Consider the following 15128-nt stretch of genomic DNA (forward strand, 5'->3'; position numbering starts at 1 on the left):
ATAAAGCCGCATAAAACTACAGCCATCCACCCATCTATCTTCTAACCCCTCCTCCTGGTCAGGGACATGGGGCCTGGAGCCAATCCCAGGCAGGACAGGGCACAGGGATGGAGGACATCCTGGATGGGATGCCAGTCAGTCACAGGGCACATAGACACACACTCTCTATTAGAGACACCAATTAGCCTGACTGCATGTCTTTGGACTGTGGGAGGAAACCCACACAGCACATGGAGAGCATGCAAACTCCACACACACAGAGCAGAAGCCAGATTCAAACCCGACACTGATACGCCTGGAGAATAAGGACTGATATGTAAGGTTACCGTCACTATAATGCCACAACAACTAACTCAACCTCTTCTCCATCTTGGGCTGAAAATGTGACTTTGCCCCCAGACCCTGTACTTTCTGAGAGAGACCACAGTCTGTCAGGGCAGGAAACATCACTTCTGCCCCCGTCAGTCTGAGCACAGGAACTCCCCCAGGCCGCTGCCTCCGCCCCCTACTATTCACACTGCTGACATCCGCCTGCTCCGCCAAGACCAGCTCTAACCACATCATAAAGTATGCAGACGACAGCATCATGACAGGCCTCATGGGGGGGGGACGAGTCTGCGTACAGACAGGGGGGAGAGAGCTGCTGGAGTGGTGCAAGGCCCACAGTCTGCTGCTAAACATCGACAGGACCGAGGAAGTGACTGTGGGCTTCAGGAGGAACTGGGGGCAGCGTAACCCCCTACAGGAAATTTACTTCTGACTTCAGGCCTCTTTATGTTTCAGCTGTCAGATTGTCAGTCTTTAAATGTCTTTCATATTAATATTCTATTCATCACATTACTGCACTATGACCAACAAGGTGATAATTTCATACTGCAGGAGATGATAAAGATACTTTTACGTTTATTCACCCTGGTGCTTGTTGGTAATACCCTGTTAACCCTCCTGCCCCCCACAGATTTTCCCACAAAAAGCAGAGTCCCCGTGGGTGAATCTTTTGGGGTCATTTAGCATGAATCTGTTTATACTGAAGCATAAATGATTCACAGACAGATTTTAATTAGTTACTTACGTTCAGTGCTGGTTGTGGTTGTAGTTCTCTGACTGACAGTAATATGAACTGGGATCTGCCAGATATCAGCAGTACACCAGTACCAGCCTGTGTCCTTCCTCTCCAGTCCCCTCATTGTCACACTGAAGACTCCATTTACTCTGTCATCCCTGATCAGGACAGGCCTCCCATCCAAACTCCCAGAATTTACTGCTGCACAGGAGCCTCCAGCCTTACACCACAGCCTCTGACCATAATCGTATGTATAGCGACACTGAACAGTGACACTGTCTCCTTCCACACCCGTCACCTCCTGTTTGTCCACTGACAGCCTTGGGGAACCTAAACACACGGAAAAGGAAGAAACACTGTGATATTTACACAGTTCAGAATAAAATATACTTTGCATAAACCATGAGCCAGTTACATGTTTATATTAATGTTACCATACTTTTTATAAACATCTAAAACTAAACAAGAGGACAGAGAGCTGGGGGCCAGATATCGAAACCACAAGCCTGGAGGTGTGAGGCCCCCACGCTGCCCCCAGTCTCTACCAGCTAGAGGTTAATTAGCTGCTGTGGAGTGAAAGACAACAAATTTTAATTGATGCTGTTACTTTTTTAAGTTTTTAATTATGCTAGTGAACAAAAGTAAAATTGGAATCCAGTCTATAAAGTTTTAAAATAAAATAAAATGTTTCCAAAGTATTTTCATTCTTTCTCTGTTTGTGTTCTTTTTTTATGACTGAATTACATGCATGTTACATACTGTGCATCTCATTGGCTGCAGGCTGCAGTACAGACATCTTACCCTCAGTGACTGACAGGTAAACCCGTGTTCCCACAGCTGAACCTCTGCTGATCTCCACACTGCACCAGTAGTAGCCGGAGTCCCCAGTTGTCAGATTGTTCATGGTCACAATGAAGACTTGCTGATCAGGATCATCTCTGACTGACACTTTACCCTCCTGTGGAGAGTCAGTGTATACTATGGGAGTACATGAATTGCTAGAATACTCTCTGCACCAGTATTTCACATGAGATTTATATCTGTCACCATAGAAGCATGGGATGGTGACAGATCCTCCTCTCTGTACAGTCAATGTGGACACACCTGCAGGGACAGTATGAAAATTACCCAGCTGATTAACTCTCACTCTCTCTTACACCATTTATACACATATTAATGCAGATTCAGTACCAGTCAGCTGTAGGTATTTCATTTTGTATAATATAAACATTTGCTTGTTTCTATTGAATATTGTATTTACTACTTACTTACTGTCCATCCATCCATCCATCCATCCATCCATCATCCACACCCATCCTATGCAGGGTTGCGGGGGTCTATAGCCAATCCCAGAAGTTGCAGATGCAAGGTAGGAGATAACCAGGACAGGGCGCCAACTCATTGCAGGGCACACTCACACAGCGTTTGCAATTCAATGTCACCTCAGCATGTTTTTGTCATAATTAGATTTGCCTTTGTTGGTTTAGACTTGTTCATATTTATGCTTTTCCATGAATTTCACATTCATTTAAAACTAAACAAAAGGACATTTCTTAACATATTACTTATCATATAAAACCTTGATCCTCGTGTGTAATTAGCTTACGTAAATCTCCCACCGTGTGTGCACCTTAGGGTTCGGCGTCTGACAACCTTGTGTTTCTACTCTATGTAATTGGTTTGGTGCTCATTGGGTGAATGTTGTAATCCATTTAAGGACTGCAAATAAGGACTTCTTCCCCCCAGCAAGAAAGTCTCCTTGTCTCTCTCTGCTCTCGAGATGCTTCAGTCCGCTCAGCCCCACAATACTATCACAAACCCACTACTCGGCCATTAACACAGTATGTACTGCATGTCTGCACGAGAGCAGTAGGCATGCAGTAGGCATGCAGTATGTAGTATATGTCTGCATGAGAGCAGTAGGAATGCAGTATGTACTGTATGTCTGCATGAGCGCAGTAGACATGCAGTATGTACTGTATGTCTGCATGAGAGCAATAGGCATGCAGTATGTACTGTATGTGTACATTAGAGCAGTAGGCATGCAGTATGTATTGCATGTCTGCATGAGAGCAGTAGGGAGCAGTAGGCATGCAGTATGTACTGTATGTCTGCATGAGAGCAGTAGGAATGCAGTATGTACTGTATGTCTGCATGAGCACAGTAGACATGCAGTATGTACTGTATGTTTGCATGAGAGCAATAGGGAGCAGTAGGAATGCATTATGTACTGTATGTCTGCATGAGAGCAGTAGGCATGCAGTATGTACTGTATGTGTACATTAGAGCAGTAGGCATGCAGTATGTACTGCATGTCTGCATGAGAGCAGTAGGGAGCAGTAGGCATGCATTGTGTACTGTATGTCTGCATGAGAGCAGTAGGCATGCAGTTATGTACTGTATGTCTGCATTAGAGCAGTAGGCATCCAGTATGTGCTGCATGTCTGCATGAGAGCAGTAGGGAGCAGTAGGCATGCAGTATGTACTGTATGTCTGCATTAGAGCAGTAGGCATGCAGTTATGTACTGTATGTCTGCATTAGAGCAGTAGGCATCCAGTATGTGCTGCATGTCTGCATGAGAGCAGTAGGCATGCAGTATGTACTGCATGTCTGCATGAGAGCAGTAGGCATGCAGTTATGTACTGTATGTCTGCATTAGAGCAGTAGGCATCCAGTATGTGCTGCATGTCTGCATGAGAGCAGTAGGCATGCAGTATGTACTGTATGTCTGCATGAGAGCAGTAGGGAGCAGTAGGCATGCATTATGTACTGTATGTCTGCATGAGAGCAGTAGGCATGCAGTTATGTACTGTATGTCTGCATTAGAGCAGTAGGCATCCAGTATGTGCTGCATGTCTGCATGAGAGCAGTAGGGAGCAGTAGGCATGCAGTATGTACTGTATGTCTGCATGAGAGCAGTAGGCATGCAGTTTTGTACTGTATGTCTGCATTAGAGCAGTAGGCATCCAGTATGTGCTGCATGTCTGCATGAGAGCAGTAGGCATGCAGTATGTACTGCATGTCTGCATGAGAGCAGTAGGCATGCAGTTATGTACTGTATGTCTGCATTAGAGCAGTAGGCATCCAGTATGTGCTGCATGTCTGCATGAGAGCAGTAGGCATGCAGTATGTACTGTATGTCTGCATTAGAGCAGTAGGCATCCAGTATGTGCTGCATGTCTGCATGAGAGCAGTAGGCATGCAGTATGTACTGCATGTCTGCATGAGAGCAGTAGGCATGCATTCAGACACACTGTGATCACCATCCTGCATATTAAATGATGCAGTTGTGTACCAATGATATTTTAAGACCCCCGCAAATCAAAAACTGTTAAAATCTATCAATGAAAAAATATTCATATACATATTCAAGTCAACTTATGCAACTGGGTATTGTTTTTTACTTAAATCTGTACAGAAATTGCTGAGTAAATGACGTTCTTTGTCTCTGGTCGCCGCTCCAGTAGCCTTGTGGGATACTGTAGCGTCCATCGGGATACTGAGGATTCGAACATAATGCTCACGTCATTATATTCACACTACACGCAGAAAAAAAGGAAAAAATTGCTATGTAATATATACCAAAAAAGGGTCATAATTTACACCTTTGTTTGTCACTGGGACTGTACCCTCATCCCCAAGGTACAAACAACATTAATGTATCCTCAATGGTACAAAAATGATCCTCTGAGGCCATTTCTGTACCTTAACAGGTACAGTTAGCATGACCCTTCAGGATACAGCACCAGTGACATGAAAGGAGCAAATTTTTACCCTTTTATGGTGCATATTTCCCCTATTACATAGCAAACAAATATGCGATTTCGGACCCTTAGTCCTTGTATGCTGTTTGCCCTCCTGTGTTAAACGCTGGAGGCTCCTTGCTCTCTGAATAGTGATCTTAGGCCCAGTGTGCTCTGTCAGTGAACCCGGTGGTTTATGTGAGTTTGTCTTTAGTTTCCTGTTCAGGGTTCGCTGGATTGCTTCTGCTTTATTTAATTAAACTTCTACATTCTCACTCGCATCCTGCCTCTTGTGGGATTCCTCCTCACTGCGTCCTTCTGAATCGTGTCAGACATATATGCATGAAAATGCTGTGATCAGATGTTTTTCAGACATCTTACCATCAGTGACTGACAGTTCAACCCAAGTTCCAGATTTTGAACGTCCATCGATTATCACACCACATGAGTAATAACCAGAGTCCTCTGTTGTCAGATTGTTGATGGTCACAGTGAAGACTCGCTGGTCTGGATCATCTCTGACTGACACTTTACCCTCCTGTGGAGAGTCAGTATATACTATGGGAGAACATGAATCCCAGATCAAACCTTTGCACCAGTATTTCACATGAGTTTTATATCTGTCAGCATAGGAACATGAGAGGGTGGCAGATCCTCCTCTCCATGCAGACACTCTGCTCACTGTGGACACACTGTCAGCACCTGCAGGGAAAATAATCAACTGAATAAAGATCCACATCACAGCATCTCTAAGTAATGATGCTTGGTTTGTGTAATACTTAGATTAGGTCATGTGTAATTAGCAGAACAGTGATGATGCATAAAAGGCAAAGACTGTAATTTTACTATAAGAACAAGGAAAACAAAACTAGTGTCTGATCTTGGGAAGGGCTACAGCAGGATGTGGGATCGGGAATCTGAGCCTGGCAGTGTGTTCTAGGGTCGGAGAGCAAAACCAGGACCTTAAATCCCTAGTAAAAGGCCTGGATGAGGTGAATGAATGGGCTTGTCACTGTGTGGGATGGCCACACCCCTTCAGTACTATGGCCTTACTTGTAAACATATCCAGTCCTGTGATACAGACCCTCTCATATTCCTTCTATACATGCTTCCTTTGGGCTCCATTTGTGAACGTTATTATGTAAAATATCATTGCTATGCTGGTGATACGCAGCTCTATCTGCCATTAAAACCTGGTAACTGCTGCTCTCTGATGACCCTTTCTAACTGTCTGGAGGACATTAAGAACAGGACAGCAATGACTTTCGTCCAGATTAATGAAAACAAGACAGAGGTAATGAGTTTTGGTCACTTCATGATCTCAGAGAACAATTAGGGCCTCATTCAGAAAACTTCCGGTCACATGCTAAAAATCTTGGTTTCATCTTTGATTCATCATTGAGTTTGATAAACAAATAAATTCTGTTGTGAAGGGGTGTTTCTGTCAGCTGAGTTCAATAGCCAGGCTTAAACCACACCTTTCAGCCAAAGACCTGGAGAAAGTTACTCCTGCTTTTATCTTATCCCCATTGAATTACTAAAATTGTATATTTTATGTAACTTTCTCCAATGTCTCTGGCTTTATTATGCATTTCATGTTTTTATTGTAGTATTTTTATAACATGTATTGTTTTTTAATGTGCTTTTTAAATAAAAATCACTTAACACTTGCCATATAAAAATGCCAGTCTGTCACAGGGCAAACACTCACACACAGTCACTATGGGCACTTTTAGAGGCACCAATTCACCTGAACCTCGTGTCTTTGGACTGCAAAAGGAAACCAGAGAACTGAGAGGAAACCTGGGGGTGTGAGGCCCCCACGCTGCCCCCAGTGTCTAACAGCTAGAGCTTAACTAGCTCTGCAAACCTGCTGCAGAGTGAAAGACAAGCAGGTCTAGTCTCAACCCCTGAGGCTGATCTTGACCACTGATCTGGACCCCCTTGCCTTCTCATTGTGGATCTTCAATTCCACCTCACTCATCCCCCTCCCTCTGAGCCTCAACACCTACTTCCGGAAAAAAATTGCAATATTAGCATTAGTTTGCAATTACTGTACTTTTTAACATCACATCTGTCTGTGACGCCCTGCCCTTAGTACCCCAGTTGACATCCCTGATGGATCATTTCTTCCTATGCCTATGCAAGGAGGGAAGTGATGATGAAATACCTCCATCTGTTACCAAAGAACAAGGGACTGTGCCAAGTCATACAAGGTTCTTTTCATAACTTCGCTGGGTGTTCACTGTGGGAGATACAGACGCCTCCAAGAATGCACTGCAGTATCCCGATCAGGAAACTATAAACATCCAAAAACTAATTCTTACACCAGTTCTGAGGGGTTGGCCTCCAACACTGCATGGCCCTGAGACAGCCACCCTGTAAAAACACACAAATGTGTACAGTGTAGCTCAGCTTGCCACATTACAGATATCTGGCCTGACATCCCCTGAACAAGGCCCATGATGTGGCCACACCCCTAACAGAATGGGCATCGTATCGCACCGAATCACACTGCATCACAATAGGGGTGAATCACATCCAATCACGTTAGTAGTTTCTTCATATGTATCTTAATGAATCGGATGGTTGCCAGTGCATTGAGATGTGTATCACATCAGCCTCAGTGATGGAGAGGCACACCCTTAATGTATAAGCTTAGGGTCTAGCTTGTACAATGCAGTGAGGAAGCCTCTGGCGGGACAGTGATTTGCCCCTCTGGGGTGTAGCCCAGGACACGACCAGCTGATGGTACCTCCTGAAGCCTGCTGTCCTGTGTACATACACAGGCAGGGTCTGAACTGGATACAATGTGCTCAGCTTCTGCTCCTCAGCAGAGGAAAGAGGGGGCGGGTAGAAAGCTGTCAGCTCCAGCGAGGAGCATCTGTAGGCCGAGTCTGCAATATTGTGACCACCAACATGACTCTAAAAAGGAGGACATCTGTGTCCAAAAAGGAGGACTAAGGCTCAAAGAGGAGGACACCTGTGTCCAAAAAGGAGGATCCATGAAAAGTTGCTGAGTGGGAAATGGGGGGGGGGGGGTTACAACTGGTGTCTGCCAGTGCTTCACGTTTTTTGTGTGGCTAGAGGTGGGAGAGAGAACCCATAGGTGTTGAAAGGGAGGCGGATAGGCGTGAGGAAAAAAGAAGGACAAGGGGGCTAAAAGGAGGACATACAACAGCAGTCTGGACAGAGGGCCGGATAGCCGGACTGTCCAGGTAAAACCTAGATGAGTGATGAGAAAGGGCAGCCAATAGACAGATCCCATAACAGAACAGAGAGTGTTGAAATTGGGCATTTCCATCAGCCGCTTTTCATAAAGTGGCACACTAGGGGGCGCTGGCCAACAGGCTTCTAACCAATGCCTGCATGACAGGCTGAAATCACAGACCAGTGGGCCTTAACTGTAGAAAAGTCTTTCTGTTTTTCCAGCAAATCCATCCATCCATCCATTTTCCAAACCACTTACCCTACTGGTTCGCGGGGGGTCCGGAGCCTATCCCGGAAGCAATGGGCACGAGGCATGGAACAACCCAGGATGGGGGGCTAGCCCATCGCAGGGCACACTCACACACCACTCACTCACACATGCACACCTCCGGGCAATTTAGCAACTTTAATTAGCCTCAGCATGTTTTTGGACTGTGGGGGGAAACCGGAGTACCCGGAGGAACCCCACGACGACATGGGGAGAACATGCAAACTCCACACACATGTGACCCAGGCGGAGACTCGAACCCGGGTCCCAGAGGTGTGAGGCAACAGTGCTAACCACTGCACCCCTCCAGCCCCTCCAGCAAATCAAATAAGGCATATTGTTTGATTTCACAAGACCATGTTAGCATCAGATAAAGCACCGGAAATGTTTGAGTGCTACAAACACTGCAGGCACTTCCAATAATTTACATACATCTGACATGGGGGGGGGGGGGGGGGGGGGAGAGAGGAGGGTAGAAGCCACAGCAACAAAGAGGTGCTTCACTTACAGCCCTGGGTTAGCCTCTCTCCACTGCTGGCCGGCCTACCTCTTGCTGCCCCCCCCAAAGCCAGACAGAGGTGGAGCCTGGTCTCAGGTCCACCTGTCCATCACAGACAGACGTACTGTCATTGGAGCTTCTGTAGCTGGTCACAAAGCGACTCCCATAGTGAAACACGGGGCAAAGTTAGAAAAAGGACCAACTGTGCTGCTGAAACGACCCCAGGAAGATCAATCATCAGCCTCTCAGAAAAGCAAAGGGTACAAGAGACAGGGGCAGCTTATCTGCACTGACAGTCTTTGTACTGCTTGGACACCAAAGGAGAGACGTTGCAGTATCATACTGTATATTTGGACATTATACTTATAATGTCAAAATCCTGATTCATGCTAGTTTGCTCATGTCTTAAATAGTAGAATTCAGGATAAATATTACACGTACTAATAAATACAAATAATGCAAAATAAGTACATCAAGTGATGACATTGACTTGCTCAAATACTTTTGTTTCAAAAAATGTATAAAATGTTTTGTTATAATCACCTGCAAGAATCCAAATAGTATTTGCAATTTGTTTGCAGGTAAAATACTTCATACCATAATGAGCGACACTCACCTGTGAGCCCAGCAATAAGAAGAAACAGGAGCATCAGAGGATCCATACGTCTGTGCGTCACTGAGCTCAGATCTGTGGAGACTGACACTCACTGCCTCATCCTCTGTAACCTTCACTGTCATGGTCGTTTCTATTGTTACACACAGAGGCAGAGTGAAGGGGGAGTGGACACTTTAAACAGGAAGTGACAAAACCACAAGGCTGAATGTTTAGCACTTTAGCAAGTCATTATTATTAGTCTGTACAGAATAAAATAAACTATCAAAGCACAGGCACTGGAAGCATTAATGAATGAAAAAAATCAGTATGAATAAAGATGCATGAATTACAACTAACGTGTATTTTTATTGTGTCGTTGCTTATATGAAATGAATATTACATGGATCTCTCTGTTGCCTCAGAGATTTGTCTCATCATAGCTATTTATCATTAGTATAGTTATGTATTTCCAAATGCAGGAAGCACACAGTGTAAAGTGAGGTAAACCTTCAACAGCTTATCAGTCCATTGCAGGGCACTAGAAGGTGTAGAAATGCCATGTGAACAGAGGAAGCCTGCAAACTGCATACAGACACAGTCATGGTCACATTCAAAGCCAACAGTCAGGAGTGCTGAGGTGGCAGGTACATGCATTCAGAGGGACATTAACATGGTCCCTGGGCTTCAGCCTGGGTAAGTCTGTGCATTACAGCCCCTGTATGCATCATACCACATTACCATGGTCAGAAGCCCCTGGGCTTCAGCCTGGGTAAGCCTGCGTATTACAGCCCCTGTATGTGTTATACCACATTAACATGGTCAGAGGCCCCTGGGCTTCAGCCTGGGTAAACCCGTGCATTAGAGCCCCTGTATGCGTTATACCACATTAACATGGTCAGAGGCCCCTAGGCTTCAGCCTGGGTCAGCCTGTGCATTACAGGCCCTGTATGCGTTATACCACATTAACAAGGTCAGAAGCCCCTGCACTTCTGCCTGGGTAAGCCTGTGCATTACAGCCCCTGTATGAGTTATACCACTTGCCTCTCCCTCCCACTTATGCTGCCATAGCCATGTGTGCCGGAGCTTACATATTACACTCACCTAACTGTTTGCACTGCCTCTAGTCCCCCCTACTTTGGCTAATGCAGTTTTTTTTTATCCCTCTTACTCATCCTGTGCTGTGTTGCTGGAGACCCAAAATAAGCACGATATCTTGTCCACCCTGCTGCCTGTGACGTCTCTCTTGCACGCCCTGCTGCCTGTGACGTCTCTCCTGCATGCCCTGCTGCCTGACATCTGTCCTGCCTGCCCTGCTGCCTGTGACGTCTTTCCTGCCTGTCCTGCTGCCTGTGACATCTCTTTCCCTCCCTGCTCCCCGTGACGTCTCTCCTGCATGCCCTGCTGCCTGACATCTGTCCTGCCTGCCCTGCTGCCTGTGACGTCTCTCCTGCCCGCCCTGCTGCCTGTGACATCTCTCTTGCCCGCTCTGCTGTCTGTGACGTCTCTTCTACCTTCCCTGCTGCCTGTGACGTCTCTCCTGCCTGTCCTGCTGCCTGTGACGTCTCTCCTGCCCGCCCTGCTGCCTGTGACATCTCTCTTGCCCGCTCTGCTGTCTGTGACGTCTCTTCTACCTTCCCTGCTGCCTGTGACGTCTCTCCTGCCTGTCCTGCTGCCTGTGACGTCTCTCTTGCCCGCCCTGCTGTCTGTGACGTCTCTTCTGCCTTCCCTGCTGCCTGTAACGTCTCTCCTGCCTGTCCTGCTGCCTGTGACGTCTCTCCTGCCCGCCCTGCTGCCTGTGACATCTCTCTTGCCCGCCCTGCTGTCTGTGGCGTCTCTTCTGCCTTCCCTGCTGCCTGTGACGTCTCTCCTGTCTGCCCTGCTGCCTGTAACGTCTCTCCTGTCCGCCCTGCTGCCTGTGACGTCTCTCCTGCATGCCCTGCTGCCTGTGATGTCTCTCCTATCTGCCCTGCTGCCTGTGACGTCTCTCCTGCATGCCCTGCTGCCTGTGACGTCTCTCCTGCCCGTCCTGCTGCCTGTGACGTCTCTCCTGCCTGTCCTGCTGCCTGTGACATCTCTCCTGCCTTCCCTGCTGCCTGTGACGTCTCTCCTGCCCGCCCTGCTGCCTGTGACGTGTCTCCTGCCTTCCCTGCTGCCTGTGACATCTTTCCTGCCTTCCCTGCTGCCTTTGACATCTCTCCTGCTCGCCCTGCTCCCTGTGATGTCTCTATTGCCTGCCTTGCTGCTGTACCACTGTTCATCCTGCCGTCAGAAGCTGCCCTCTGGATTTTGTTCATTTGACTTCCTCTGCTAGCCCCTGGAGGATGGGCTCCCCCTTTGAGTCTGGTTCCACTCAAGGTCTCTTCCTACTAGGGAGAATTTCTTTGCCACTGTTACCTCGGTTTGTTCAGCGGGGGCTTTGGTCAGGGACAATGTAAAGCGGTTGAAGACAATGTAATGTTGTAAAACGTAATTGATATAGAAATAAAATGTAATTGAATTGAAATAATGATAAAGTAAAGACACAGAGGGACTTTGGGAAAAAGCAGCAGGAGACGTGGGCGTCTGACAGTCAGGCCTCAGGATCCATCACTGCTTACAGTGGAGGATTAGCTCCTCTTACACTGCATGTGCAGCCAAAGTGGAAAAATACAAAGACAAGAAAGTCTTCAGCTTGCTTGGTTTCCGGTGTCATTCATGTGACATTCATGTGAGATATTTTTATAGTACTTGGAATTTCATCATTTTAGCAACATAATTTCATAGTAAAATAAGTGACAGTTGGTCTTCACAAAGAATCGTTGTAGCTTTAATTTAAGTCAATTTTATTAAAGAACTGTGTAACATCCTCGTTTTTCTCATGCATACGAGTAGAAAGCAGCTAAATCATTAGCATGATGCAGAAGTTATTCTCAGAAAAGGCACTTATTCTGAAAAGCAGAAATGTCGTCAAACAGGATGTGAGGGTGAGACTCTGCAGAAACACTGTGCTGTATACAGAGGGTCTCTAGATCCCTTAGATGTCTGACTGCACCTTGTAGTGCTGGTCCCAACGCCATGTTCCTCTCCAGCACTAAGTCTAGGGCCTCATAGAGAGTGTGTGGACGCGCTGGTCTGCCAGTATGCACACCCTGATGAAATAGCTTGTTCTGCACAAACAGTGGCACGTGTGTATAAATAAATACCGCAAAGATTCACTGCAAGTCTTTGTCGGCTAAAGCCTACTTCGTACTTTACGCTTCCCGCGTATGCTGTTGTGTGCTTCCGGTCTGGGGACAGTCGCTGTTCATACTGTGGATACGGATATTTGCGGTTTGCACATGCGTACTGCAGTGATATACCACAAGACCAACAGAGGGCGGATGTTTCCTAGGTCTGAATGAAGCTTACGCAAAAGCAGGATGAGATAAGGATAACCGCAAGTTTCAAGTCTTCTCGGTTTTATAAAACAACAAAAACAAAACTTTATAGCCCTCTCGCTCGGGGCAAGCAAATATCGTCCACTAATCACCCGCTTCCCTGGGTTAACTACGCGTGGAAAGCCTCCCAGTCTGATTTACTGGAGTACTTTGGCGTTTTGATGCCTGCTAATTTATGTGCCTCATGGGCGCGGCCATCTTGGTTTACGTTTGGCAACGGGCGCGGCCATCTTGGTTTACGTTTGGCATGGGGCGTGGCCATCTTTGTTTACGTTCGGCAATGGCAACGCCAACGCGGCTGCTTCTTCGCCTGCCCAGATAGTTGTATTGCGGCAGCGCAGGCATCCGTAATCATTCCCCTCCACCTTAATACAGACCGCAGGATCCATTTTCATACGACGGCGAAATCACAGCTACTGTTAGGAAGACCAATGTGCTACGGCTAGTCGCCCCCATCGGCAATCTGTATCAATTACGCATCACAGTATCACCAGAGCCGACAGAACAGCTATCAGACAGTGGTAAAACCTGGAGAGTCACAGAGGGTTCTGTCATTCACCACAGTAGCATTTAAACTGGATATACATACACCGTACTACGCCACGGCACCCTGCGTTATATACTAAGCCGGTGTGGTGAGTGTGTGTATCCTAGCGGATAAAAAGTACCTTGGTTTCTTACACGCAACACTTCCATGCAGTAAATACCAACCTAACCATCTGTATCCCACAATGAAAACGCACACAGATACACGTTCGGCACATCTCTATTTGTAATTATCCGCTGTAGCTTGTGAAAGGGCTTGAATAGAGTGTCGCTGCGCGATCGGTACGGAGGTTCAGCAGGACCAAACTGCGCAGGGGACATTGGATTGGGTTTTCATGACATAATATACATAAGCTGATGAATCTTGAACTGTGATCCCCATCGAATATCGTTCACTTTTTCATTGTGGAGCCTGCTCCTGTGCTTACAGACCTGACAAGCAGCTATGTAACATGGAGGTTTGTGTATCAACCTCAATAAAATGTGGGGCACAGACATTACTGTTACTGGGAGACACTGTTCTTTCGGTCTGTTACCTAATAATCCAGTGTCTGCCATTTTACCGGCCAAAAATAAAACAAAATTCACAGCCGCATGGAGCCTTTGTCACAGCAGGGGGCGTTAACCAATCCAACTTGAGCGATGTACTTCACCAAAACATTCCCTGCCACAGCAGAGGAGAGAAAACTCTGCATCCCATCTACAGTAAAATTGCAGATGCTTACTAAGCTATCACCTTCCACCGCATGGGACAGTCTGACCAGTTCTCACTGTTTCTACTGCCCAGGTATCTAACCATCATCAAACATGAGGAACCAGCAGTTGCTAAATTGCTAAAATCTGCCCAGCAGGTGCTGATTCTATTCTGCAGCTCCGGTTTGGACACACAGATTGGAGAGCATTTACCGCAGAGGACACCCATAAAGACATTCATTTATTCATGTCCACCGCACTGGATTAAATACAACAGCAGTGCTGAAAATATCACCACATAAGTACATTTCCAAATTAAAAGCCTGGAGAAATGCCATGTGATCAGAGGAAGCCTGCAAGCAGGAAAGAGACACAGTCATTCAAAGCCAATACTGCTGAGGTGCTGGATGTATGAGTCACATACCTTCTGAACATTTTCTTCTTTAAGTTGAGATGCAGCATTCAGATCCCGTGAAGCACCGACCTTCAGCACATCCAGGGGAGGGGCGTCACAACTGCAAAGCACAGTTATAAACGTAACTAAAGCAACTAAAGCAAACTTCACGGACACTCTGAGACATGATGCATGTGGCAGGATGTTTTAGGATAGTAGGGGGATATAGGGCTTTCGAAGGAACAAATGCGTTGACCCCTTTCAGAAATATTTAATTATAAGCGATACAAAATTATGAAATATCGTGAGCATTGGTAAGTAGTCCCATTAATGTTTAAAATGCATCAGCAGCTGAAAAGCGATTCACACTCGGACGTGTATCATCACCCACCTTCACACATGGACCGGGGAGCCCCTTTCAGTCCTGGCAGGAGACCAACACGTGAGTCCCGAGAAGGTGCCGGGTGATGCGGGCTCTATCACACGGCTGATCTCCGGTCAGTGCTGAGCTCTCCCCCTTCCATTATACTAAATTTAGAAAGCGGCTGGATGCGTGTGGGCAGGGAAGGGGCTGACCAGGCTCACCCCTCCCCTCAGGCAATGTGCTCTCATTCTCAATCCAATCCAATTCTCATCTAAGTGGAGTGAAACGGCTTGCAGCTACAGAGCATAAATAAGTAACACTTTTTCTTTTAATTTC

The 15128-nt window shown here is 46.5% G+C and overlaps 2 protein-coding genes across 4 annotated transcripts in view; both read right to left on the reverse strand.

The window, feature by feature from the left end:
* Positions 1 to 9461, reverse strand: part of LOC125740095 (polymeric immunoglobulin receptor-like) — a 48904-nt gene extending 39443 nt beyond the window's left edge. The window contains exon 1 of the mRNA XM_049010843.1: positions 9401 to 9461. Within this exon, the coding sequence (XP_048866800.1) occupies positions 9401 to 9446 (46 nt within the window). The 5' untranslated portion in view covers positions 9447 to 9461. The remainder of the gene's footprint in view (positions 1 to 9400) is intronic.
* LOC125740089 (polymeric immunoglobulin receptor-like) overlaps positions 1 to 15128 on the reverse strand; it is a 179026-nt gene that overhangs the window by 5501 nt on the left and 158397 nt on the right. The window contains exons 2-3 of one of the 3 annotated variants that reach the window (XM_049010830.1): positions 1865 to 2021; positions 1073 to 1393 (exon numbers count right to left, since the gene is read on the reverse strand). In XM_049010830.1, the coding sequence (XP_048866787.1) occupies positions 1073 to 1393; positions 1865 to 1967 (424 nt within the window). In that variant the 5' untranslated portion in view covers positions 1968 to 2021. Of the gene's footprint in view, positions 1 to 1072; positions 1394 to 1864; positions 2168 to 15128 lie in introns of all 3 variants that reach the window. The other 2 variants (XM_049010829.1, XM_049010826.1) reach the window with 2 other exon arrangements.

Source organism: Brienomyrus brachyistius, chromosome 4 (genome assembly GCF_023856365.1).
Source record: "Brienomyrus brachyistius isolate T26 chromosome 4, BBRACH_0.4, whole genome shotgun sequence".
Taxonomy (NCBI): domain Eukaryota; kingdom Metazoa; phylum Chordata; class Actinopteri; order Osteoglossiformes; family Mormyridae; genus Brienomyrus; species Brienomyrus brachyistius.